Source organism: Lynx canadensis, chromosome C1, assembly GCF_007474595.2.
Source record: "Lynx canadensis isolate LIC74 chromosome C1, mLynCan4.pri.v2, whole genome shotgun sequence".
Lineage (NCBI taxonomy): Eukaryota > Metazoa > Chordata > Mammalia > Carnivora > Felidae > Lynx > Lynx canadensis.
In genome coordinates, this window is record NC_044310.1 from 7,758,194 (window position 1) to 7,784,915 (window position 26,722).

The 26,722-nt window shown below is 56.1% G+C and overlaps 1 protein-coding gene across 1 annotated transcript; it reads right to left on the bottom strand.

Moving 5' to 3' along the window:
- Positions 1-3,924: 3,924 nt before the first annotated feature.
- On the bottom strand, positions 3,925-24,361 carry CC1H1orf127 (chromosome C1 C1orf127 homolog). Its single transcript, XM_030327676.1, is given in 13 exon segments — positions 3,925-4,095; positions 6,750-6,848; positions 7,480-7,570; positions 7,572-7,827; positions 8,348-8,516; positions 11,513-11,614; positions 11,802-12,362; positions 18,486-18,626; positions 19,928-19,959; positions 20,172-20,252; positions 20,255-20,263; positions 24,135-24,163; positions 24,357-24,361. Coding segments are annotated over 13 exon segments (1,746 nt in total).
- Between the last annotated feature and the right edge of the window lie 2,361 nt (positions 24,362-26,722).

Consider the following 26,722-nt stretch of genomic DNA (forward strand, 5'->3'; position numbering starts at 1 on the left):
GGTGTGGTGAATCCCACGAAGGCCTGGGCAAGAGAGAGGGAAGGAGACAGCTAGGGAGGTGGGGCAGACGGACAGAGGCAAGGGGGGCTCAAGGGCTCACCCCGCCGGCCGTCTGCACCCACCCGGTGCCGCCGAGCCTCCTGGAGGCCACATTGCCGCCTCCCCTTCCCGGGCCGCACAGTCCGCAGCTGGCTGATGTAAAACACACATGTTTTGACTGAAGCTGCTCTCCCCCCACCTCCTGAAAAACGCCAACATTAAAGGGAGCGTAGCTTTGTAAAACTGAAACTGGAAAACGCTTCTGAAACCCAGCCCGGGGGATTAAAGAAACCACATGAAAAGGGACTTGGGACGACCTGGATGCTGACTTCCTGTTCAGAAGTTCGCTCAACATGTGCCTCCCACCCGGCCAGTGGCGGGTATCGAGGAGGAGGAGGAGGAGGAGGAGGAGGAGGAGGACGAAGACGAGGACGAGGAGGAGGAGGAAGGCCAGGGCCAGTGGGGCTTTGGGGGGCCTCCAGAAGTCCAGGACTTACAAGGTCCAAGGCCCGACGACCTTGTCGCGGCCCTCCCAGGCCTCTGGCCTCCAGGGGCTCCGAGGAGAAGGTGCCATGTTGCCCTTGACCTTGGGACTCCACCCCGCATCACAGAGGGGTTGGGAATCAAACAGGCCACAGCTCTCTACGATCCCGATGCCCCGTCTCTGCCAGTCTCCCCTGCTCCTCCAACACGGTGTCCCCGGCCCTGGACCCTCGGACCCCAGCGCAGCCTCCCGTCCCTTCCTGGCTAAGTGCCTCCCCCAGGCGCCGGAGCTGACTGGGAGTTCGAATCTCAGCTCTGCCGTTTAGTCGCCATGGGACATCCAAGGAGCCACTGCTGGGAACTTCCCATCTTTCCCCTCCCCCTGTCACCAAGCAGTGTGCAAGTAGAATGAGCAATGTGTGTGCAAGGACGCTGCGCTCAGGACGGTACGAAGGGGTTCTCTGCTCTCACAAGGCTGAGGCCGAAGTGTCCCCACTGGTCTCCCTCTTGCTACAATGGCCGTGGCCAAGTCCCATCCCCTGGGTGGGCCCGGGGCCCTCGTCCTTGGAAAAGAAGATAGGGTGGGCTGGGTCAGAGGGGAAGCCTGGGCTGTGGACTCACACCCTCACATACCGCTCATCACACACACGCACATCACACACACGCGCACCCAGATGCACACACAGACACATCACAGGCCACTTGGTGGCCACTGCCACCGCAATCTTCATCGCCACCCTCCCTCCATTATGTAAACTCCCCGTGCCCTCCAGTGTCCCCCGCAATCACTTACCTAATATTAGGATATTAAAAAATATGGCAAGATTTTAAGAGACTTATTAAAATGCAATTAGCGGCGTGTACGACTTAAGCAGGAAGATTATTTTTAAAAATGACTTGATTGTGCGGAATACCACGCACCTTCCCGAGGCCGTAAACCTGCCAATCACACTCATGCTCAAAGGAAGAGGTTTCCTCGCTTTCTCTTTGTCCTTCAGGGTCTTCTCCTGCGCCGCGCGCCCCCCCCCCCAACCCCCGGCCCCCACCATGAAGGCTGGAGTCCTCCACCCACAAAAGTCCCCCCTAGCCACAAACATACATTCTGAGCCCCTTCAAGGGTCCCCTCAGAAGGAAGCTAAAGGGTTAATCAGACCCAAAGTCAAGCCCGGAGAAGTTTGGAGTAACCGGCCAGGTGGCAGGCAACGGGATGAAGAAGACCCCACCCCATGACGCCCACCCCCATTATGATTTGGATCAGCAGAGGCTGCAGCCAGACGAAGGACGACAAACTGTCCTTGCTTCAGAGGGGCTGGGGGTGGGGAGGGCTAAAGGGAGGAGGGAGAGGTCCCAGCTTGCGGGTTACAGCTGACCCCCCCCCCCCCGGGCCTCGGAGACCCCCTGCCCAAGGCGCCCGCCGCGCCCCCCACCCCACTCCCGCCCTAGCTGGAACGGTGGGTTATGCTGCCCCCTGCCGCCCGCTCTCCACACTGCAGCCCCGCTCGCAGGACCGGGCGGCGCAGCGAAGGAGCTCGCACCGTCCAGGGTCAACCCTTCTCCCCGTCGCGGGGGGTTGACCAGAGGGACCCCGCATCTTCCAGGCTCCGACCTGAAAAGAACCGTGCATCTGGAAACGTGGGGACAGTTCTCCGGCCGCCCCCTCCGGGACCGCCCCACCCCTGGCTGAAGGAGTTTATCAAATGTGCTTGCTACTTCCTGGCATTAGGCTCCCGCTGGCACTTTTATTCCAACCATAAAAAGGCTATTTCATTGAGAAATAAAGTCCCATCTCCCTGACGTGTGACTCCTTTCAGAGCTCTCAGCCGCCAGGCAAAATTTATGTTTCCCGGATGCTCTCTCCGGGGTTTGCAACTGGAAATTGGGGAGAGGGGGCTGGAAGGGGGAATTTCCTCTCTGGTTGATGGACTTGTGCTTGTTTCATTGGTCTAAGGAGCCCCGGAAACCCAAGGCGTCCAGGAGAGAGCCCTTGCCTTGGAGTGAGGAGGAGGCCAGGGTTCGAGCCCTGGTTCACCAGCTGTTAGCTGTGTGGCCTTGGGCAAGGTCCTGAGCCTCAGTTTACTCATCTCTAAAATGGGAAGAGCAATTCCTCTCTTCCTCAGAAGGTTGGAGCTCGATGCTTTGGGCAGAGGAAGATGGAAAGCACCTGGAAGCTGTAGAAATGTCCAGTGTGGCTATTATTACGGAGGCAGAGGAATTGTCTTATTTGGATGGAGGGTTGCTGTCCCTGGCACAGGTTCTCCCAAGCAGTGAGTGGTCTCAGCTTCCGTGTGCATCAGATTCACCTGGAGGGCTTGTTAAAACAGACTGCCGGGCCCCACCCACCCTGTGTTTCAGGATCTGCAGGTCCGGAATGGAGACCAAGAATTGGCTTTCCTAACTATTCCTTAGGTGATGCTGATGCTGCTGGTCTGGGGACCCCACTTGGAGAACTGTTGTTCTGAGGGCTTTGAGATCTGGGGTGTAGGACAGCTCGGCCCGGGCATTGGGAGAGGAGTAAGGAGCTGGTGGGAGGTCACCTGTGGACCAAGGAAGGGGTGGGCTCTGGCCAGCTACGCGGAAGAGAGCGTCTGTCCATATTGTCCCATCTTGTTCCCCCCCCCCCCCCCCGGCTTGGCCTCGTGTCGCTGGTGGCCTCCACCACCAGAAACCAGACCCGGGAGCAGCAGAGATGTGGGCGGTGGCCCAGGGCTAGGCTGTGCCTAGGAGGATGGACCCTAAGGGGTGAGGGGTTCTACAGAGCCACACTGGGGACTCTTGATTTACCGTCCCCCCGGGCTGAACCTCCCTGCCACCCACTCCTGTTCCCTGTTTCGGCCTGTTGTTCAGAGAAATGAACTGACTTGCTCAAGGTCACACGGCTTGGGCAGGACACTCAGAAAGAGCCCTTACCACCACACTGCCTCTCCGGCAATGCAGTAATTTGAAGGATTACTAAGTTGATGACTCTAATTCCAGTTTAAGTAATATTCAAATACCCAACAGAGACTTGCAGCTAAGGCTAGAAAACCATGCAGTGGTTGAAGAAGTCTGCCGTGGGAGCGCCTAAAATCTGGGAATTCAAGACCTTCAACGAGGGAAACAACAACGAGCCTGGATGTTACAGGGCATGAAAACAGGCTTTGTGCTCGGGGAGGAAACCCCAAAAAGGAAACTGGATCGTGGCTGCCCCGTGTAACAGGACAGAAGGGCAATAAATCGTCCCAGCCCCTGAAATTTACACACAGCCGTGGGGTGAAAAAGATGGGGACCCAAGCTACTGAGGGCAGGGAGTCACACGGTGTCTGACCACCCCGAATCCCCGACTATCTGAGATCCTGCCCAGCGGGAGGCTGAGCTGGAGGGAAAGAACCACTCCTTGCCAGGATCTCAGTGGCCACAGAGAGATCAGCAGTAAAGAGATGACTGCTGTAGACCTGGAAGGTCTCCACGGGACAGCTGGAGGTCCCCCATGGCTGGGAAAACCCTCGTGCGCATGCACACGCGGCACTGGGACTGGGCACAGGTGCCATCCAGGCCCTGGCGGATCCGGAGCCCTGGGCAGGCGTGGTTCTGGGGCTGTCCCGGATTGTGGGAGAACGGGAGACTCCCCAGAAGCTCGAGCGAGCGCTTTCTAACTAAACACGACTGTCCCGGTTCTGAGTCGGTGCGGAGCGGAGCGAGGGGAAAGAAGAGAAGTGAAGTGCTTGGTTCCAGCTGCGCAGCCCGCTGAGCTGGGCCAAGTGCCCAGATCCTCTCAGCCTCGCAGCTCGCTGCCCGCTGCGGGGAGAGCCATTTATGCCAGGTAAAGGCTGGCGATTTCATTAACTCCGTTCCCTTTGTCTCGTCTCCAAGGGCGCCGGGTGGTTAAACATGTGGAGGACTTGGTAAAGGGTCAGCCCCGGTTTATAGGACTGTCTTGCGGGGGCGGGGCCCTGGTCTTCGAGGCCCTGAAGCTGGGTGGTTCAGCAGAGGTGGGGAAGGGGAGGAGGGAGATGGGGGGGCCAGGAAACAGAGACTGCGGGCATCTCAAACATCACCTGCAGCCACCTTCACGGAGTCATCTGGATGCCTCCCCTAGAGGGGCCCTTTGAGTCACCCTTCCTTCCAGCGGGGTGGGTTGGCCTCTGTCAGCCAGGGCCCCCCTCCTCCGTTCCTTTCGGCCGCCCCTGCCCTCTGATGCCCACTTTGCAGCTTTTTTTTTTAAAGCCAGGATAAAATCTGGGCTCCTGCGTGCCTCCTCGTCCTTTCCGCTTCCTCCTGTTCACTCCGCCAGCTCCCGTGGCCTTCTTTCCGTCCCTCCAGCCCTCCTCAGAGCCCTTGCATTTGCTGTCCCTCTGTCTGGATGCCCCCTCAGAGGGGCCGTCCTGACCACCCCGCCCCAACCTACCCTCCATCCAAGCGGCGTATTTTCGTCTCTTCCGAGCACATCATGTCATCTGAAATCGGCCATGCGTGGATTTACGGTCAGTCTCCATCCACCACCCCCCCTTCACACATAAGCCCACGCTCTCCCACACACGCGAGTCCGCTAGAACTTTCGTTCCCATGTGAGGGACCTTCTCTGTCCAATTCACCGTTCCCTTCCCAGCTCTGGAACAGAGAATGCACTCCGTCAACATTTGCCCAGCGATGGGGTCCGTGATATGCACCATGCGAAGGCAGGTGGGGGTCTGGGGAACCAGGTGACGGGGGGCCCACAACATCAGCGCTGGGCTCTAACCCCCTTTCCCACCAGCCTCTGAAGTCTTCTAGCCCGGAAGCCACGGGCTCCAGTGAGGTGATCCCAGCCTAGGGGAGTTCAGGCTTCTTTCTCCCCCCCACCCCAACCCCCCCAGGCCAGACCACCCAGCCAGGTGTCGGGGGGGCGGGGGGGGGCAGCCTGGGGCCTCCTCTCGCTGGCTTCCCCTGTAGGTGTCAGGCTCGCCCTGGCCTGGGGGCCGCCATCCCTGGGCAGCAGCTGCCCACAGGGGAACCGCCTGGCAGGGCGGGTGGGGGTGGGGGGTTGGCCTTGGAGTCACGGCTCCGATTCAAGAAGGGAAATCATCCGAGCTTTTAAAAAATTAAATGGAGTCAGTAATTTGATTTCAGAGAGAAGCTGAAAACCTCGTAATGGCAGGAGCAGCTCAAGTCCGTGGTGAAAAGGAAAAGCCTTAAATGGGGCTATTAAGCTTTTGCCTGGGATGGATCTGCCCGGAGAAGGAGGAAGGGGGGGGGGGGCAGGCAGCGGGGAGAAGTCGTCCTGGAGGTAGAGACCGTTTATCAGCCAAGACAACCCTGATTATTTATTTATTTATTTGTTTCGCGTTCCGGGCGTTGTCCGCGGCCCCCTCTCCTTGGCTGTATTTCAAATCCCACTTCCAGCGACAGACTGGGGGGGGGGGGGGGGGAGGGAGTGCCACCGTCTCAGGGAACCACCCCCTGTGCTGCTCCCGCTCGGGCCACAGCTGGGCTTCTGGGCCAGGAAACGTGGGACCCCGGTGTTCCCTGGAGGTCAACGGGGGTCACCCGAGTGATCCAAGCCGGTGGGGTATCAGCTGCTGCCATGGGAACGGGAGGCAGGGCACAGTGAGTCACGGAACCAAAGCAGTAAGGCTCCCCGTTCTCCTCTCATGGGGTCCTTTAGAGACCCAGGGTCACGGCCCCTGAGGCCCAGGGGAGGGCGTCTCACCCTGTAGGATCTTATCATCACCCAGCCCTCCCCCACCCCAGAATGTCTGAGCCGTGGCTGGAGGCTTCTATGCTCTCCTGGAACAAGCAAACACGCCCTCCACCTGGGCCTGGTTGCCCAGCAGCGTGGCTGCTCTGATTTGCCAGAACGGCAGGAATGGTGACCCCAGGGATGGCTCACGGGTTCTGAGTACATGCTGTGTGCAGGGGCCTGCGCCCGAGGCTTCGCGTCCACGTCCTCCCAGCCCCAAGTATTATCACCCGCCCCCCACCCCCACATTTGACTGATCAGGACACTGAGGCACAGAGAGGTTAGTGTCTCGCCCAAGGTCACACAGCCAAAGAGTGGAGAGACCAAGACTTGACCCCCAGCAGCCTGCTACAGAGCTTGCACGCCTACCCCCTAACTGCTGCCCTCCGCCCCCGGCCCATGCTTCACCACATTTAATGGTGAGAGGGCACGCAAACCAGTGCTGGAGGTCCCGGCAGGTGGGAGGCATGCCCAAATATCGTCCTCCCCACTCCTTTTACTTGGCATCCCCTGGGCCTCTCCCAGGACTCACCCCAGCCAGGGGGCCTCTCAGAAGCCCCTCCACGTTTTTCTGAAGCTCACAAGCCCTGTGACTTTCGGGACTGGTTGCCCATGTGGGTTCTGCGGGCTCCTGCTAGAGCATCCCCTGGTCAACAGAAAGGGTCTCCGGGTTCAGCCAGGCTGGACCGGGAAATGTCTGTGGGGGCCCATGGGCTCTGAGTTTGCTGGATGCAGGTACCACGCCCCACTCGGCCTGCTCTGCCGGCCAGGGGCTGACTCGAGGCCTCAGGCTCACTATTACCCTGCCTCCAATGGAGCTGCCGGCTTCTTAGAGGTGCAGGCCAGAGAAATCTCCAGAAGAGCTGTCCCGGACCGGTAGCTGCTCAGCGGGAAGAACTGGCCGGGGGCCTGCTGGGCCCACCCTGTGCCTCCCCGGGGGCTCGGGGCCTGGGGCCCTCAGACGGGCACTGGGCCTGGCCGCTGCCATCATGCCTTGGGAGTGCTCACGGCGGGGCAGTGACTGTGGCGTCCATTCCCAGCCAGGGGGGGCGAGTCCCGGCCCTGCTGTGTCCTGAGCTGGTCTGAGGTGCCCCTTAGCCTCCTTCCTGGATGGCCCTGGGGCCTCCGTTGTGGAGGACATCTTCTGGGGCTCTCTGGGGCAACAACGGGGAGCCAAGGCCTCTTCAGCTGGGCTGGTCATCAACCTCGTCAAAGGCCGGACCTCCTGGCTGGCCCGGCCAGGTCCCCCTCGCCGGGCTAACTGGCAGCCACATCCCCCCTGACAATATTCCCAGCAGGAGGGGACTTCCTGGTGACCCGGCAAAGCTCTGCCCAGGCCTCATACTTCCTAGATGTCATGGAAATGGATGGCCTTGAGACCAGGAACACTTTGGACTGTTTGGACCCCAGAGAGGAGCTGAGGAGGGGAGATGTCTGAGAACAATGCGTGGTCAGGGCTGTGGGGGCTGGGAAGACTGGACAAGGGGACCGGGGCTGGCCTGGACAGCTCCCATGGACCCTAAGGACAGAGCAGCTGAAGGTGGGGCATGTCCAGGTAAGTCCACCTTCCTCGAGGGAGCCTGGGGACCATTCTTCTTCCATAGGCTTTGCTATTTGCAGGAATGGTCCAAGCCCCCTCTTCAGCGAGAGAGCAGTGGAGAGAGAAAGCGCATCATAAATAAAGGGATGTGAGCTTAGGCCCTGCTGAGGACAGCAGGCCAGAGACAGCCTGTGGGAACTGCGCCCTCAGGCTGGTACTCCAGGCCTGGCCCCAGGCTCCAGCCACAAGGTCTTTGAGGCAGGCCTTGGTTCCCCTCTGTGTGCACAGCTGCGGACCCTACCGGCCACCTCCTTTTGCCTGGTCTCAAGGCCCTGGGGGCTGTGAACCAGGCAGGACAGCTGGAGGGGGGCGGACCTCAGGTGGGAGCTCTTAGGGGCCCTGTTTTCTCTGGGGACCGTTCTGAATTTGAGGAGAAGACTTGGGCGGAGGTCAGAGCGCGGCTCCTTTTGGAATAATGGCGGTGAAAGTGGAGGGTGGGGGGGAGGTATCACGTCTGGCTGGGTCCACCAACGCCTCGCCAGGATGGAGCCCTTCAGAGGAAGTTGTAGCAGCGAGGCCAGGTGACAGACCGGCATCAGAAGGCTTGAGAGCAAAGCTCTGACAAAGCCCTTCCCAGAGGCCACCCATGGCGGCGGATCCCGCAGATTAGAACTGGGGAGAGGAAGCAGGTGGCCTTCCTGCTGGAAGGGTGTCCCCTCCTGGGGATGGTGGAGGGGCAGCAGACCTCAGAGTGACAGTTCAAGCAGACAACAACCTTCTAGAACTTTCCAGAAAGGAAGCAGGAGTCAGCTCCTCCCAAAGGGCCAAGATCCTCCCCAGCCCCCTGGTGAAAGGGTCACCCATGCCACCTTCCTACAGATGGGAAAATAGAGGCTTGGGAGCTTCAGATTCAAGCACTGGGTTAGGAACTGCCCCCACCGGCCGAATTTCACAGACCTTCAACCTGGAGTCCTTTTTGAGCATATGCGAATGTCAAAATCTCTTTTTGAAACTGAATCACAGAATTTTAAGTTTTCTGTAAAGACCAGCCGGTCCCAAGTCCCCACCCCTGTATGATGCCACCTCCCGGTTGCATCTGTGAGCTAGTCGAGGCCAAATACGTGGGCCCAGCCCCAAGAACCACACAGAAGCAGACTCTGCCTCGATACTATTGACATCCTGGGCCAGATCCTTCTCTGCTGTGACAAAGGCTCCTGAGCACTGTGGGATGTCCAGCAACACCCCTGCCCTTTACCCACCAGATGCTGGTAGCATCAGAAATATCTCCAGACATCGCTAAACGTCCCCCCGGGAGGCACAAATACACCCCGTGTTGATAACTGCTGGGTTAGAGCTTGCTGGTTCTGGCTTATGCCTTCAGACACGTTTGGTTTAGCCTGCAGAGGGGTTGAAATATTTTTTTATTTTCTATTTTTTTAAATTATTTTTTTAATGTTGCTTTATTTTTGAGACAGAGAGAGACAGAGTGAGAGCGGAGGAGAGGCAGAGAGAGAGGGAGACACAGAATCGGAAGCAGGCCCCAGGCTCGGAGCTGTCGGCACAGAGCCCGATGCGGGGCTCGAACCCACGAACCGTGAGATCACGACCTGAGCTGAAGTTGGACGCTTTATTGACTGAGCCACCCAGGTGCCCCGCGTTTTAAATATTTTTTTAGATGAACTGAGAAAATGTAACCAGCTTCTCCTGGGAAAACAGAAGATTCCTCTCTTTAGTGGGGCCCGGGGTCTGCCCGCTCACCGGCATTTCCACCAGTGTCCTCTCCCTGGCCTTCAGCACTGTCACCTGGGCCACCGGCTCTCTTCCCCTCACTCATTTATACTCCCTGCCTGACCCCTAGAGGCATTTTTGTCAGAACCTCTGCTTTAAAATGTCAAACAGCTTTCTCTTAACCACCCTCCTGGTTTCTCTTCTCCAAGCTGGACAGCCCATTGCTTCCACTGCCCTTGACATCTGTGATATTAAATAATGAGGATTTCTCCTATATTTCACTCTGGAGGGGGGGGGGCGGGGATGGAAAAGACTCTGTAACCACTGAGTGCTTAGGCAATCCTGGTACATTAATATTCCAGCTCATTAGTCATATATTTTCACAGAGAAATGTTCTTTGTCTGAAACGTGTTTTTAAAATTCCTGGTGAAAACATAGTCCAACGGGCATCTATTAAGTGCTTACCAAGGGGAAGGCGGTGTGGTAGTCCCATGAAGGATAAAATGCTGAACAGGACACAGTCCTTGACCTCAGAGAGTTCCCATACGAGAGGGAGACACAGGATTGTGCACCGATAACCGTAACAAGCATAGAAAGACCTAGAAGCTACAGGGGAGGTGCAGGGAAGGTACGCTGGGAGCCAGGGAGAGGGGAGATTCATTCTGGCTGCTGATAATAAATTAATAAAATGAGGCAGAGAACATTCTTTCCCCGTGTAAATCTTTCCGGAGAGGCCAAAAAGTCTTCCTAAGATGTTATTGCCATTGCTGAGTTGTTTTTGTATTTTATTTACTAGAGAATCTACCCTCTCTTCAAAGCCAGGGGCAAAGGTCATCTGGTCCTTGTCCTCTCCCCCCAGGCCTGCCTGCCCTCCCTTATAACTCTCTGGACATTTCTTTCCTCCCGCTTCCAGACTGGACGCTGCTGGAGAGCAAGGGCTGTGGACCCGGTGGCCTCTGTTCCCACCCCCCCACCAGCCTCATACAGGCCCCTCCCACAGGCAAGTGCTTAGTGAATATGTGTCAGATAAAATCTAGCCCTCCCTTTCCAAAAATCAATGTCATTGCTGCAGGAAACTGTTAAAATAAAGACAGCCAAAATGTGTAAAAACTTTCAAGAAACATTTCCATTCTTAGCAGGCTGTTAGAGCTCATCCCCCACCCCGCTTTTTTCCTTTGTTTCTAATTCTGAGTTTGGGGCTAGATGTGGTAGGCAGTCCCCCTTTTAATCTTTAAATATAGTTCTGAATATAATTACATTTTTATGCAGCACCGAAACATCATATCCTGGTAACGGGGCATTCTTGCACTCTGCACATCTGTGTTAAATCTCCTTCACGTCTGTCTTCTATTGAGGACAGTTGTGAAGTCTAAGATGAAAGTGATCGACATCATTTGCGAATTATGTGTATTTCCTTATGCTGTATTTCAATGGGCTTTGCTCCTGGTGGTTTTGCAAATGGCAGGTTGTCTGGTGGCCGTGCCGTCACCGAAGACCCCTTTCAAGACGCGGGTCCCGGCGTCCTGGCACAGAGGACACACCCCATGCTTAGAAGAGCATTCGTCCTGGATTAAGAAGCCGCACCGCGTCTTTGCCAAAGAGCCCGATCCGTCTGGTAAGTGAGCTGAGGCGCGGAGCCCACACAGGTCAAAATGAAAATGGATCACCTCGTGCTAGGAACCCTGCTGAGCTCCTAACCCCGTCCTCCCCCACGGGCACCCGTATTCCCACTCTGCAGATGAAAACACTGAGGCTCCGCGGGGTTAAGCGACTCGCCGAGGTCCTGCAACCAGCTGAGCAGTTGATGTGCCCCTCCCCACGCCCCGGCAGTTTGGGTCCAGGGCCCGTGGCCACATCACCACTCAGCTCCCAGGCCCCTCCTGTTCCCGGACCACTTGCAGCCAGCGTGCCCGACGCCGCTTACCGCATCGGGTGTGAGACCTGGCAGGCCCAGAAAGGGAAGGCTTGTCACAGGAGAAGGAATCACAGGGCCAGGGAAAGAGGGCTCGGGTGACGTGTCCTGTTACCGGGAGGCGCACCCCCATGGTGACTCGCTCACCCACACGCTGGGAGGAGCTCTCCACGGTCCAGGGGACGGGGGCAGCCATCTCGCCCGTTCCAGGGCTACCCTACAGACAGCCTGCATTCCAGAGGCTTCTTGGGCCTCCTGGCACTGGTGTGGGGCGACGAAGAGTGGGTTGCGCGTGGCCGGGTGCATCCTGTACCCCACGGCCGCCGTCCTCCTGGGGGGGGGGCGCCCTGACAGGAGTGTCAGGCCCCAGGGGCACAAGTGGCCAAGGTCCGTCTTCAGCTGGCCCCACAGTCCCGCCTTCCAGGTCTCTGATTCCACGTGGCGTCAGTGGCCCAAAGGAGGAGGGGCTTCCAGAAGACGCGAGGACGGCTGTCATGACAGATGCTGAACTGGACCCGCAGCACCCTTGCCACCAAGCTCAGGATTTCCTCCACGTGGCAACCTTCTTTGACCAGACCCAGTCTCTGCGTTGGGATGTCGAGTAAGGCCTCTGACTCTGGAATGGGGAAGGTCACGGGACACAGAAAAATACACACTTCGCAGGTATGCAGACAAAAAGGGCGGTTCCAGGACCTCAGCGGGGGGTTGATGTCCCGTGGCCAGCACAGTGCGCTTCCTGATCGGCGACGTGAGATTACTTGGTGGCTGGGCGGAAGGGAAGAAACAGGCCCTCCCCAAGACCCAGGGACGGACCCCACCATCCGGGAAGGCCCATAAGGAAGCAGATGCCAGGAGCAAGCCTGCCCCTCGGAAGCTGCAGAAATGTCTCCACGGAGACCGCCTTTAGCTTCAGCGACCTGGTGCCCCTTCCTCACCAGAGCTGCTCTTAAGAAACAAAGCTCGGATCAATTGTTTACACTTTAGCAAGAATTTCGTGTGTCGCCCTCCTCATGGGGGCGTTTTAAGCCCACACTGCGGGGGCGCCTGGGTGGCTCAGTTGGCTAAGCGTCCGACTTCAGCTCAGGTCACGATCTCACAGTTCGTGGGTTCGAGCCCCGCGTCGGGCTCTGTGCTGACAGCTCAGGGCCTGGAGCCTGTTTCAGATTCTGTGTCTCCCTCTCTCTCTGACCCTCCCCCATTCATGCTCTATCTCTGTCTCAAAAATAAATAAACGTTAAAAAAATTAAAAAAAAAAAAAAAGCCCGCGCTGCAGTGGCTAAATGAAAGCACCTGTCTCCAAATAAAGGGCTTCAAGCATCATGGATAAGGAAAGAGGTGTTTGGGGGCTTGGCGAGGCCCCTCCCCAGTGCCTTAAAATCACCAGAGCTCCATCGTGAACTTTGGGCCACGATAAAATTCTATCAGATGTCAAGTCTTAGTCCTTTCTGATCTACCCACACAGGATGAAGCCTTTGATCCACCCAATGTTGCAAACAGAGTCCCTTAGAATTTAAACCTCCCAGAGGTAGGAAGTACTCATCCAGGTTCCAAGCCTCTCTATATGACACCCCAGGCTGAACGAAGTAGTTATTACGCACAGGGTCTGGATCGGGTTCCCAACCACTGAGGGATCGCGGAGCCCCAGAGGGCCTGCTGACAGGTGCAGACCTTCTCCTGTCTTTATTCTCAGGCCCCCTGGAGCCGATCACGGGACCTCCCAGGAGAGAAGAGTCCCCGGGTTTGGAGGCCTCTAGTAGAAGATTCCGCTTTTCATCCATACTCTACACCCAACCCGTACTCCATACACATTCATACCTTCCAGAACAGCAAAAGTCTCTCTGTCCCAAGCAATCCAGGGAGGCACAGTCAAGGCTGGGGTGACGAAGAGGCGAAGTGGGGTGGGGCCCTGGGGATAAGGTGTCCAGAGGAGGGAGGAACACAGACGGGACGGGACGAGAGAGAGACGAATCCAGAAAGGGTGGATTTAGGGGCGCTCCTGGGTCTTACCCGGTGGGCAAGCATCTTCTAGAAAACAGGCATAGAAGCCGTTCACCAGTTAGTTAGAGTGCCAGGAGACCCTCGGAGGTGTTGAGCACCTGGTGAGGCAGAAGTGTCCCCCTCGCCCCCCCCCCCCCCCCCGCCGCAGTGGCCTCTGAACTTCCAGAAGCAAACTCCCTCCACAGGGGACTGGCCTGCGGCCTAAACCCCCAAGTGTCACCCAGCTCAGGTCAGGGACCGTTGCTCCAGTGCCACCAGGAAATATTATTTAGCCCGGATATTTTTAGCAGGAACCGAGCTCCGAGCAAATGTCACGTGAGCCATCTTCTCTTACACGGCAACTTTGGGCTATTTAAAGAGATGATAATTACGCTCCTGCCACCGCGATCAGGTCGGGCTGAGTGCGTGATTACAGGAGCCCCTCATCTGCTGTGCGGAGCACTTTACGCTAATGGAGCCCAATTTTCTAAGCTGCCTGCCTAAATCTGGCCGGTCTCCCAGGTGGACCTTTGAATTGGCACCGGAGGGGCGGCAAACTGCTCTTTGAGGCCTCGTAGCTGCCCCCCAACGGCGGCTCCGAGGGCGCTAGGCCACGAGATCCGCCCCCCACCCCCCAGCCTGGCGGGACTGACGCTCGCCACTGACCTCCCACCTCGGAAGAAGGTCTCGCCTTGGCCTTCGGGTGATGACAGTGGTGGTCTCCGTGCCTGGCATCTTTCAGAGAAGCCAGGAGCAACCCTTGAAGGAACAGCAGTCATGGGGTCTGGAGAAGCAGGACAGTCAGGCCAAGGAGACGCGGTCGCTAGGGGGCCCAGGAGAAGGCGCACTAAGGGGACACTTGGGAAGGTGACGGGGCCAAGGGGGGGAGGGCGGGACCAGGAGGCAGGGCAGCAGGCCAGTCGGGGAGGAAGGCAACCTAGACGCTTGCACTCCTTACACCGGAGGGAAGCAGGCACCTTGCAGGAGCTGCTGGCCCGTAGTAGGAACGTTGTGCAGCACACATGAGAAAGAATGGATGTGCTGTTACCCCTACGGGCGACGGACGCCGACCAGGCAGCCCGTACTCCGTCCAGCCAGGCATAACTGGGGTCCTGTGCTCCGATCCATTTGCAGTGTGCTTGTGGACATCGCCGATGGGGGTCTTGAATAAAGGTGGGCGCCTGGATGGTGGGGGGGGGGGGGCGGACAGGAGGGAGTCCCCAGACCCCATCCTAGAAGGACTGGCAGGAGGAATTCAGGGGCGGACTCGAGGAAGGGAAAGCTAGCTGACTTCAAATACTCGAAAGGATGTAAAACGAGAAAGGGCCAGGTCCTTCCAGAAGGCTGCTGACAACAGACTTAGGATCAGCTGGAGGGAAGCGTGTGCCCTGTGGAACCAGGCGGCCTCACAAAGGAATGAGCTCCCCGTCACTGGAGACTTTTCGGAGAGAGTCATAGCATGAGACGGACCTCGGAAGCCTCCTGGCCAGCCTCCCACCCAAAGCCGGGACCCCTCCTCAGAGTTCCTCCCGGATGGCCTCAGGGCTCTGCCCGGAGGGCACCAGGCGAAGCGTCCAGCTTCAGCTGCCAAGACACGAGCCCAAGAAAAATTGGCACTGTCCACCAGGCCCGTCCAAAGGAAAACAGAAGTCAGAGCCTCCTGCCTTGGAGTGTCCCTGAGCGCCGGGCCTGGCAGAGCCTTCTAGAACGTTTTGCTCCTGCCCCGCCTACCTGGCCACTGGCGCTTCCCAGGGGCAGTGTCAGGGAGACTGCGAACAAAGAGAGAGCAAGGGTTCCTGGCAAGCGGTTAGCAAAGGTGAGCGAGTAAACATTTCTGCCTGAGCACATAAGCGTGGCAATTACCTCAGCAGGACGCCGGCGAGAGAGCGTTGCCGGCTGGGTTGTTTGCTCATTAAGACAAGAAAATCATTTATGTTCTGGGACTCAAGTGTCAACAGACCCAGTGAAAATGTCTTGCCTCAGCTGCCACCCTGGGGCCGGCCAAGGGGGCAGCTGGGATCCCAGGCACAGCTGGCGGGGCCAAGAGCGGGTGTGCACAGCACAGACACGGTTCGGGACCCACTTCCCATCAGCGCCGTCTCTCTGCCCCTCCTACCTGTTTTCCTCCCTTGCCCTTTCTCCTCCCTTCTCGGGTCCAGCAATGAAGGGTGGAGAGAGTGCGGCGGCGGGCCTGGCGTGCCCGCCAAGGGTACCGTACTTAGGCGTGACCCACCCACCCCAGGCTCCCCGGGGGCCAAGAGGGTTCCCCTGCGGTGGGACTTTCAGGGAAGCCCCAGGCAGACCGGGATGGCTGGTCACCATACTGCCCATGAGCCCTGTAGCCACCCCATAGGGGGGGCACCATTCTGCCCATTTCGCAGATGGGGAGGAAGGTGCCAGTGAGGGCAGAGCAGAGAACCTTCCCTGGAGCCCCTGTTGCAGCCATGATCTCACCCTCCACTCCAGCTCTTCTCCCACTTTTCTCTCCTTGCTGCAGCCCCCTTTCGTTTGCTTCAGACCTGGGCAGGGAGGGAGTCACAGACCCACGGAGGGTCCCTCGGACAGCACCTGACCGACGCCCGCCCCGACAAGCTGGGGAGGGGAGGCCCGGGGGACGGAGTGGCCTCAACAACACCCTCCCCAGCCCACCCCCAACTCCTCCAGAGGCAGGGACAGACTGGGCCTTCATTCTCCCATCTATAGGATGGAAATAATAATAGCAAAAAGAAGCAGGTGGGAGGAGACCCCAGCCGGCGCGGTCTCCTCGGTGGCCCAGCCTCGCTCCCCCTTGGCCCTCAGGACGCCCCACGAGCCCCTGGGTCTCCCTGTCCTTGGAGGTGCCCCCTTCACTTGGGCAGCAGAGACGCTGGAACGGGGTGTGGTGAGAGCAATGAAGAGGGTGCGACGTTTCCCTGGGCCCCCACCAGAGCCCGCCCGCTACTCCCACGTCCCGTCCCTCCGCTGCAACCTGGAATAAGGCAGGGAAGCCCTCGGAGGCCAGGCTTTAAGGAGAGAAGCGATTCTGCTTCCAGAAGGAGGGGAACTTGCGATCGGCACCTTGCCCTTTAAGGCCCCACGCGGAGGCTATATTTAGGGCCGAGGACATTCCGCGGGACCTCGGGCAGCCTTCACTGGGAGCAATCGCTAATCACTGCATTGAGTTTACGGGTGCCCCTGGGCACACTTAACCCAGGGCAATGAATAGTTATTGCCGACCTCCCGCTCGGGGCCTGTGGGCACACTTAAGCAAGAGCGCGGATCGCTGCTAGCGGGCACGGCTCGGGTACACCCTTGGGCACCCTGCGCCTTCAGCGGGGAGAGGCAGAGTATTAAATATCTATGTGCCCTGTGCCCACAGCTGCATTTAGCCAAGGGCAAGGCCGGTGAAACGGCTTTAATTAAAACTTAATGCAAGTTCAAGGTGCAGGCACGGAAGCAGCGGCTGCAGAAGTCACCGGGAATGAATCAGTCAATTCGATGAGGTTCTCAGTGGGGGGGAGGGGGGCCAGGGCAGCAGAGACCCGTCTTCTCTCTCGTGCCTGCTGCCCACCTCTCTGTGTCCGTGTTCTGGGACGTGGGGCCACTGCGGGCTCCCACACCTCGCTTGGCGAAGGAAGCTGGACGGACATCGCGGCTTCTAAGGAAGATCGTTGGAGGCAAAGCAGGCGCCTGGGCCAGAGGCGGGTCCTGCGTTTCTCAATAATCCGGCCCGGTGCCGGTGACTCTGGCCACACCGTCCCCCTGGCGGTGGCTCCCAGAATTACAGACCCGGTGCAGGGGGAGAAGTGACCCGTCCCGGAAACTTCAAAAGTCGTCCCCTGTGGGCAAAGCTTGGGGATCCTGGGGTAGATTCTTAGGAGGACCAACACCAGGCAAGTGGGCAGAGAAAGTCCTGCTCCTTAAGACTGGGAGGCAGAGGAATAGCCAAGCAGTCTGCCCATTAGCCCAGGCCCCAAGCCAGGAGGAGTTCAGGTCACCGGGCCTGGGGGCACCCCAGAAGTGGGGCTCCCTTCTGGAGCCACTTCATGTTTACAAGATTAAAGTCAACTTTTTAACATCAGAAGAGCTCACATACAATTATGGATTTCCAGTTTCTCGTGAAAAGTTGGAAAGGCTGGCCAGATGGGGCTGGGGTGGAGTGGAGGCTGCCTTTCTGAGTGGGGGAGGGACCGGGGGGGGGCGGGGGGAGCAGGGTGGGTGGGAGCCTGTGCCCGCCTCGGCTGTGGCCCCGCCACTGCTCTGCCTGGCTCTCAGCCCGCCTCCTCCACATGCCTCCTAATCCCTCCGCTTCATTCTCCCATCTGTAGGATGGCAATAATCATAGCACCCATTGCTCAGAATCGCTATGGAGATGCAGTGAGTTAATATTTGCAAAGGAGTTAGAACAGTGCCCAGCACAGAGCAGGTGCCTTGAAAGCATTTGCTAAATAAAGACACGAGTACAATTCTGTGCTGCCTCCTGAGCCTGGCACACTCATTTCTGGGGCGGGTTTGGCCCCCCCCTAGGCATTTGCATTTGTAACCACCCACCCATCCAAGTCTTGTTTAGCTCACAGAGACTCCCGCAGGACTAGAGAGAAAGCTGACAAGCTGACGCAAGGAGCCCACAAAGCAGGGAAGGAGCTCACCTTGGGGGGGAACCTCCATTTCCTGGTCTTTAAAGTAGGGACACTGCACCTGATTGCATCTGAGGTCCTTTTATGGCTAAAAGACTACAATTCCTTGACTTCACCCCAGTCAAGAAGGGGTATCTAGACCAGCCATTTTTTTTTTTTCAATCGAGCAATCGAGAACACGAGGGCACAATGTTGCAGCTTTGGTGACAGCCCCAGTGCTCCCGCTGGCTCCCGTGCCAGCTAGTTCAGACACCTTGAACACACCTGCCCCCCCCCCCCACGCATCCCCTCCCAACTCGCTCAGACAAAGCCCAGGGGGACCGGGCACCCGGCCGGTGCCCACGAATGCCTGCGGGAGAGCAAGGCCACGGTGCGTCTCCAGCTGCCACCCCTCCGCCGGACCACGTCTGAAGGCTCAGGAGCCGTGGCCTTTGGAGAGAAGCCCAGTCTGGGATGTCGCCCCGCCGTGTCCCCTGGGCCCCCTGAGCCTGTTACTTGAACGAACGTGGGCCCACAGGAGACGCCCCCCTGGCCCAGCCTGGACGTTAACACTGGACACTTCATGATGAAGCAGACACTCTGCTCCAACCTTCTCACCCCTGTTTGAAATATTCTGATTTCCAACCTGTAATTTTGCTTTCTGGAAGGAGGGCAAAATTCATGCGTGCAAATGGAAGAGGAAAACACAGTTCATAGGGCTGCAATTATAGGTCAGTGACTATTCACAGCAAGTACGGTTCACGTCAACTGGCTGGCAGCCGGGAAGGTGTCAGGAAGAGGGCTGGGAAGGGAGACCGAGGCTGTGGGGCCTGGGAACCTGGGTCTGGCTTCTGGGTTCCCGCAGCGCAGCCCCCACCGGGAAGCCCTCGGGGCTGGGGAACGTTCGCAGATTTCAGGAAGGCCAAGCCTGGGCAGACAGGACCAGAGCTTGTGCCCGAACATCCCCTGACAGGCACCAAATGTTTGCTCATGCCTGACCTTCCTCGACCGCCACAGATGACTCCTAAAGTAGGCTTCCCTGCTCCCATTTGATGATGAGGCAGGTGAGGCTCAGAGTAGGTCAGCGACTAAGCCAATGGGTTGGTGGGAAGAGGAAGCAACTGAAGAAAGGAAGAGAAAGAGAAGGAAAGGTTAGGTCCTGGGATCGCTCCCCCCACCGCGACCCCCTCGGGAGACACTCCGGGCTCCATCAGGGAAAAGAGTCCGCTCCCCCACCGACTGGCATCAGCCCAGCCCTCGGACCCCAGCCCCCAAATCCCGCCTCTCTGCACCTTCCCTGGGCAGGGTCCCGGCCATGCGGCGCCTGGAGCCCGGGCAATTTGGGGGAAGGGCCTCTTTAGGAAAAAGAATATAAAAATCTCTTTTGCCAGCTTTACAGTCATGGTCTTGTGAGCACCTAAGGGGCCGGTGTAAGTGAGGGGCCCTGAGGCTTATGCTCCATCAGCGCCAAGGCCAGTCAACTTCTGCGAATCTGGCCGCACCACTTATTCACTTTATTAAGCACTGACTAAGCCCCAACTATGTGCCAGGCCCAAAGGCCAACGCTGTGGGCATGCCCCACCCCCTCCCTCCCCGCCCAAGGCACCCCAGATCCAGCCAGAGACAGCTGTGGGAGGAGATTTGTTATTAATCAGGGCAGCAGGTGCCATGATAGAAGCAGGTTCAAGGCACAGAGGTGATCAACTACCAGGAAGACTTCCTGGAGGAGGCAGTCTCTGATGTAGGTTCACGTGCCTGGCAGTCTGTGCCCCAGACTCTGAGAGGTCAGAGCCTGGGCTTGGCCCCTCTCTTCTGTCTCTCCCCACTCTGTGTCTAGGAAGGAATAATGATACAATGTTCCCTTTCTTCACGTCTGCACTCATACTTAGCTCTTTTTGTCTCCCTGAGTGGAAGCTTCCCGAAAGACATCAGCAAAGCCTGATCTTTCCCAAACCCACCTCCTTCTGCACGAAGCAGGCTGAGTATTGAGCTCAAAATATGAAGTCGCCGGGGCGCCTGGGTGGCTCCGTCGGTTGAGTGTCTGGCTTCAGCTCAGGTCATGATCTCACCGTTCGTGAGTTCAAGCCCCTCATCGGGCTCTCTGCTGTCTGCTCTCTCGGCCCCTCCCCTGCTCGTTCTCTCTCTCTCTCTCACTCAAAAATAAATAAACATAAAAAAATTTTTTAATCAATTAAAAAAAGCAAACAAAAACAAAGTCACCGTCAGGATCAGGATACAGGAAGTAGCCACATTGGGTAAGAAAAGAATTCAGGTGGTTGGGGCCCTCCAGGTCCCTACGATAAGCAAAGGACAGAAGTGTGGTTGAGCCTGTAGAGGCCACTTTTCTACAAGTGGAATCTCAGAAATCTCAGACACCCAGATGTAAACCTCGAAGTCCCTTATCTGGGGTAGAGGAAAACAGCAGGAATAGGACAGGGCTGAAAAGGTACAGAGCAGCAGGGAATCCTAAAGTTCTACCTTCGAAACATATCTAGAAGCTCACTCCTTCTCCCCACTCTGGTCCCCGGCTTGGGTTTCTGTAGCAACCATCTCCCTTACCTCCTGAGCCCCTAACGGTCTGTACTCCACATAGCAGCCGTTTGCTTCTTTTTCCACACTCGGTCAGATCATGTCCCGCCTCTGCTCAAACCCCCATTTTTCACCCCGAGGAAACGCCAAGGTCCTAGAAGGCCCCACGTGATTTGCCCCTCACCTCCCTGACCTCCACTTCTACTTCCTCACCTCCCTCCCTGCGCTCCAGCCACCCTGGCCTCTCTGCCCTTTTGCAAGCAGGCCAGGCATCCTTCTGCCTCAGGGCCTTTGCACTGACTGAGTCCTCTGCCTGGAGCTCCCTTCTTTTAGATACCTGCACGGCTCACTCCCCCATCTCCTTCAAGTCTTTGTGCCAATGTCATCTTCCCAATGAGGCCCACGTTCTGGGTAGAGAGATTACGGGTCCCTTTTATCGTTTTCTTTGGGTTTTCTCTAGTTTCCATAATTATCTTGTGTTGCTTTTGTCATGATTTTGTTTTGTTTTTTTTTATTTTTTTAATTTATTTTTTTTTCAACGTTTATTTATTTTTGGGACAGAGAGAGACAGAGCATGAACGGGGGAGGGGCAGAGAGAGAGGGAGACACAGAATCGGAAACAGGCTCCAGGCTCCGAGCCATCAGCCCAGAGCCTGACACGGGGCTTGAACTCACGGACCGCGAGATCATTACCTGGCTGAAGTCGGACGCTTAACCCACTGCGCCACCCAGGCACCCATGATTTTGTTTTAAAGTCACTTTTAAAAGCTCACAGTTTGGGGGCGCCTGGGTGGCGCAGTCGGTTGAGCATCCGACTTCGGCTCGGGTCCTGATCTCACAGTTTGTGAGTTCGAGTCCCGCGTCGGGCTCTGTGCTGACAGCTCGGAGCCTGGAGCCTGCTTCAGATTCTGTGTCTCCTTCTCTCTCTGCCCCTCTCTCACTCGCACTCTGTCTGTCTCTCAAAAATGAATAAACATTAACAAATATTGAAAAAAAAAAAAAAGCTCACAGTTTGGGGGCACCTGGGTGGCTCAGTCAGTTAAGCATCCAACTTCGGCTCAGGTCATGGTCTTGCCATTTGTGGGTTCGAGCCCCGTGTCGGGCTCTGTGCTGACAGCTCGGAGCCTGGAGCCTGCTTTGGATTCTGCGTCCCGCACCCCCCACCCCCCGCCTCTTCCCTGCTCTCTCTCTCTTTCTCTCTCTCTCAAGAATAAACATTTAAAAAAATTTTTTTTAAAGCTCACAGTTTCATTTTCAAATTCTTGACTCAATTCTGTATTTGGTGGAAGATGGAGACACTATTTCAGAAAACAGTCCTGGAAGCCTTTATGCGGGGGATTCTCTGGTGACATGTGTTCCTTTTAAAAGCATGCAGCCTCCACCTCTATCTTTAGCAAGAGATCAAGGCCGTGCCTCTGGCAGAGGGCGGCTCTGAAAGGTAGGAGATCACTGGGGAAATAAAGTGTCTCAGCCTGGATGTGCAAATTGACCTGGATCATTTTAGTTTTGCATTCACGTCTGCACTTTGTAAATATTTGCCTGGCATCCCGCTGCTCACACCTGCTTGCTGTCCCCTCAAGTTTATGGAAGGCAGCAGGCACCGTCATTTCTCTGTCCCCACCTGGCACTGCTAAGCACTGCCGTGAAAGGAAAACTCTCCAGCGAAAGCCACAGGTGTCTCTGACAGTGCCTAAAACTAATGGCCTGTGGCTGGCCGCTGTGACTAATTCTCTGATTATTGACTTTATGATTTTACGCTTAAAACTTCTTTATAATAACACACAGAAATGTTTAATGGGCTCTATCCAGAGCCATAAAAATTACTTATTGAACAAGCGTTTTAAAACTATTAATCTATTGTTTTCCATTAATAATGGCTCTCCAAAGAACAGGCGACAGCTTAATGTATCCACGGCATTTCTCCTCGAAAAGTGGCCTTTTAATACATAAATGCCGCTCCCAAGGCTTCATGGGTTGGCTGGCCATCGGGCAGCTGGCCCTCCCAGGACAGATTTAGGCTCCACCAGTCCCAGAAAGTGCTTTAAGGATTTCCCTAAAAATCCTTAAGGGGGCCCTGGGAGATTTTCCCGGTCTCTGAGAGAGATCGAAAAGCCTCTCTGCTCGATATCTCTTTCTGTGCAAGAGAGAAGAGGTATTTCTAGGGCCTGTGCTGCGGTGCCCACGGTGGAGAACACAGAGGAAAGCGGGCAATGTGCACATCTCTCTACTCTTGTTCCCTCCAGAAGGTTCCCGGTAATCACCCGTGGTACCCACCCCCTTCCTACTTCCGTTGGCAAGCCCACGGCTGAAAGGCTTCTGTGATCCTATGTCCCTGTGTTCTGCTATTTCGGGTAAGCAGTTCCCTCACCAAGCCTGAGATGGTTTCCCACTTCAGATATGTAAAAATTTCCCCTTTGGGGCGCCTGGGTGGCTCAGTCAGTTAAGCGTCCGACTTCGGCTCAGGTCATGATCTCATGGTTCGTGGGTTCGAGCCCCGCGTTGGGCTCTGTGCCGACAGCTCAGAGCCTGGAGCCTGCTTCAGATTCTGTGTTTCCTTCTCTCTCTGTCCCTCCCCTACTCCCACTCTGTCTCTCTCTCTCTCAAAATACATAAACATTAAAAACGAAATAAAAAAAAAAACTTTTGGCCCTTTGGGGCCCTTTGGCCCCACATCTATTTATTTTTCTGGGTGATTTAGATTTTGAAACATATCAGCACCAGATGGGCGTTTCTTCTAGGGCTTCAGGTTGTTTATTCATTCAACAAACGTTCATTGAGTGTCTACTAAGTACCAGGCTGTGTTCTCGGTTCTGGAGATACAGCAATAAACCGGAAACATGGGGCCTTGCCTGCCCAGAGCTACCCTCTGTGGGGGGAGCACAGACAACAAAAGGTCATAAAGGATCATTTTGGGGGCTGCCCACCTGGGTGGCTCAGTCAGTTGAGTGTCTGACTCTTGATTTCCGCTCGGGTCATGATCTCGTGGTGTGTGGGATTGGGCCCCGCGTTGGGCTCGACAGGGTAACAGCGTGGGATCCCTGCTCGGGATTCTCTCTCTCCGTCTCTCTCTGTCCCTCCCCTGCGTGTGCACACTCTTTCTCTCTCAAAATAAATAAGTAAACTTAAAAACGATTATTAAGGGGCGCCTGGGTGGCGCAGTCGGTTAAGCGTCCGACTTCAGCCAGGTCACGATCTCGCGGTCCGTGAGTTCGAGCCCCGCATCAGGCTCCGGGCTGATGGCTCGGAGCCTGGAGCCTGCTTCCGATTCTGTGTCTCCCTCTCACTCTGCCCCTCCCCCGTTCATGCTCTGTCTCTCTCTGTCCCAAAAATAAATAAACATTGAAAAACGATTATTAAAAAAAATCGTAGAAGATCATCGTAAACAGTGGTGAGTTCTGAGGGGCAAATAGGGTGAGGTTGTGACTGGGGGTGGGCGGGGACTATGTTAGACGGAGAGTCAAGAAGGCTTCTTGGGGAGGTGGCCTTTGAGCAGAGATGTGAGTGACAGGAAGGAACCAGGGGTGAGAAATGGAGGAGGAGCGTCCCGGGCAGGGGACAGGGGACACCTGGGATGAGGTATCCGGGCAGGCATCTCTCCCTAGGCGAAGACCTACCCAGCCAACAACCGTTCCCTACCTGGCAAGTGCAGAATTCTGCTCAGCCATCTGCCTCAAACTCTCCCAATCTCTCCTGGGCATCCACAGGCCATGTAGTCTCAGAGGCACTTGACCTTATCTGTCGAACAAGAAAACACTTCTGAGAAGGACGGAAGAATTTCTCGGCCCAGCCTCACTTCAGTGGACCGGTTAGGTAGGGGCATGGAGGAGTCACGTTGTCAAACCTGAAGGGGCCCTTTACCCCATGCGGAGGTGTTAGTTCAGAGAAGGTTAGAGGCCAAACATCTTAGGGTGGGGTTTCTCAGACGTCAGTGTGCCACAAATCACCTGGGGGAATCTTTTTAAAGTTCAGATTCTGATTCCGTAGCATCGAGGTAGGGCCTGGGGTTCGGCAATTCTGTCAAGCTCCCGGGTGATGCTGTGCTACTGGTTCAGAGACCACACTGAGTGGCAAAGGTCCTGGAGGTCATGAAGTCCAACCGTGGTGTTTCACGGGGGGAGACAAGGAGAAATGGGACTTAATGGTGAGAGCACAGCGCTGAGGTCAGAGCACCTTGTTTTTTAATACATATAATGTATTGTCAAATTGGTTTCCGTACAACACCCAGTGCTCATCCCAACAGGTTAGGGCACGTTGGTTTGAATCCCACCTCTTTTCTGTGTGTGTGTGTGTGTGTGTGTGTGTGCTGGTTGCTTAGTTTCAGTTTCTTCCTGTGAATTGATTGTATGATGACAATGGTGGTGATGATGGAAATGATGGTGGTGATGATGGTGATGATGGTGGTGATGAGGTGATGACGATAGTGATGGTGACAATGATGGCTTTGACAGTGGCGATAATGGTGATGATGGTGACGATGGTGGTGATGATGGTGATGATGGCAAAGATGGTGATAATGATGGTGGTGATGTTGGTGGCAATGATGGTGGTGGTAAAGATGGCAATGATGGTCATGATTTGGGCAAGGATGGTGATGATGGTGGCAATGATGGTGGTGATGATGGTGACGATGGTGGTGATGATGGCAATGACAGCAACAACGATGGTGGTGACAACTTCATAGGGTGGATGCAAAGCTCGAATGCATGCAAACTATGGTCTTTACAGGGTGCTCATTGTAGAGAGTGGTGCCTAAAGGTGACGGCTCTTATGATGATAACTACCGTCACCCAGAGACAAAACGACTTCTCCATGGTCACAGAGCAGTAGAACCGGATGCCCAAACATCCCTACTATAATTTTCCAGCTCATCACGTAGCCAAACAAATTACAGTGTCAGAAATCGAGCCAGTGTTAGAACACACATGACCCTGAATCAATATGGAACCCATCGTAACGTTCCCCTTCTGGTACAGGAGGTACATCTGATTTCTGGCAGGCCTCAGGGCCATCGCTGTCGACACAAGCTCTGGGAGAGTCAGTAGAGAAAATGGGGACTCTGAGCTGAATCTTCACAGCACAGACATGTGATAGCCTGGTACGGTTTAGAAGATATGAGTAGACCCTGTGGAACTTGTTTACCGGTCACTTGACTCCGAAAAGTTGAGTAGGGGCAAGCCAGGGCATCCCTGGAGCTTTGCAACTCAGGTGAGGACTCCAGGTAGAGGGCACAGGCTAGAGGTAAGAAACAGTCTGCAGCGTCCTAATGCCACCCCACCCCCACCAGTCTCCAGATGGCATCCAAGAAGGATCTTGAATATGTGAGATCATGCCAGTCCCTGCGGAGAATGGTTCAACAGCTCCCCACTACCCCTGGGAAAAATCCAAACACTTGCCCAGCCCATGCAGCCCCACCCACTTCTCTGTCCCTTCCATCACCATAGTCCGGCCAAACTCGTCTTTCTCTCCCTCGGGTCCTCTGCCCATACTGTTCCCTCTGCCTTAACACTGTTCCTCATTCTTCACATGGCCAGCTCCCCTTTATCCGGCAGGTCTCAGCTTCAGTGTCGCCCCCCATGGAACACCCTCCCCGACCACCTCCACCTGTTACCTACCCTGGCCTTGTGTTCGTTTCCTTCCCGGTTTACATCACTGTTGGGAACTATGTTACCTAACGGCTCAGAAGGATTTCTGTGCATTTCTTCCACTTGAGTGAAGGTACGTGCAGATAAGCTTGTCTCCCATTCAAGTGAGGATGAGCTCAAGGGGGGCAAGGGCCGTGTCTGTCCACACTCTGTTCCCAAGGCCCTGCCATTGACCTGTGCCTGGCATGTAGAACTGTTCAGTAAATATTTCACAATAAATAGTTATAGCCGGATCCTAGCATGCTCAAGAAAAGGGGAATGATGGAAATAACGTGGGGTGATTCATCTGCTTCCCTTCCTCCCACAACACGTAACTGATAAGCTCTACGAGAAAGCCCAGATTATGTCTAACTCATTCACCGTAGCACCTACAAGACTTTGCCCAGCGCAAGGTGCAAGACCCCTGATAAGTAACTGTTAAAGATGTGTTTTGGGGGCACCTGGGTGGCTCAGTTGGTTGAACGTCTGACTTCAGCTCAGGTCATGATCTCACGGTTCATGGGTTCGAGCCCCGCGTCGGGCTCTGGGCAGACACGCTCGATGTCTGGAGGCTGCTTCCGGTTCTGTGTCTCCCTCTCTCTC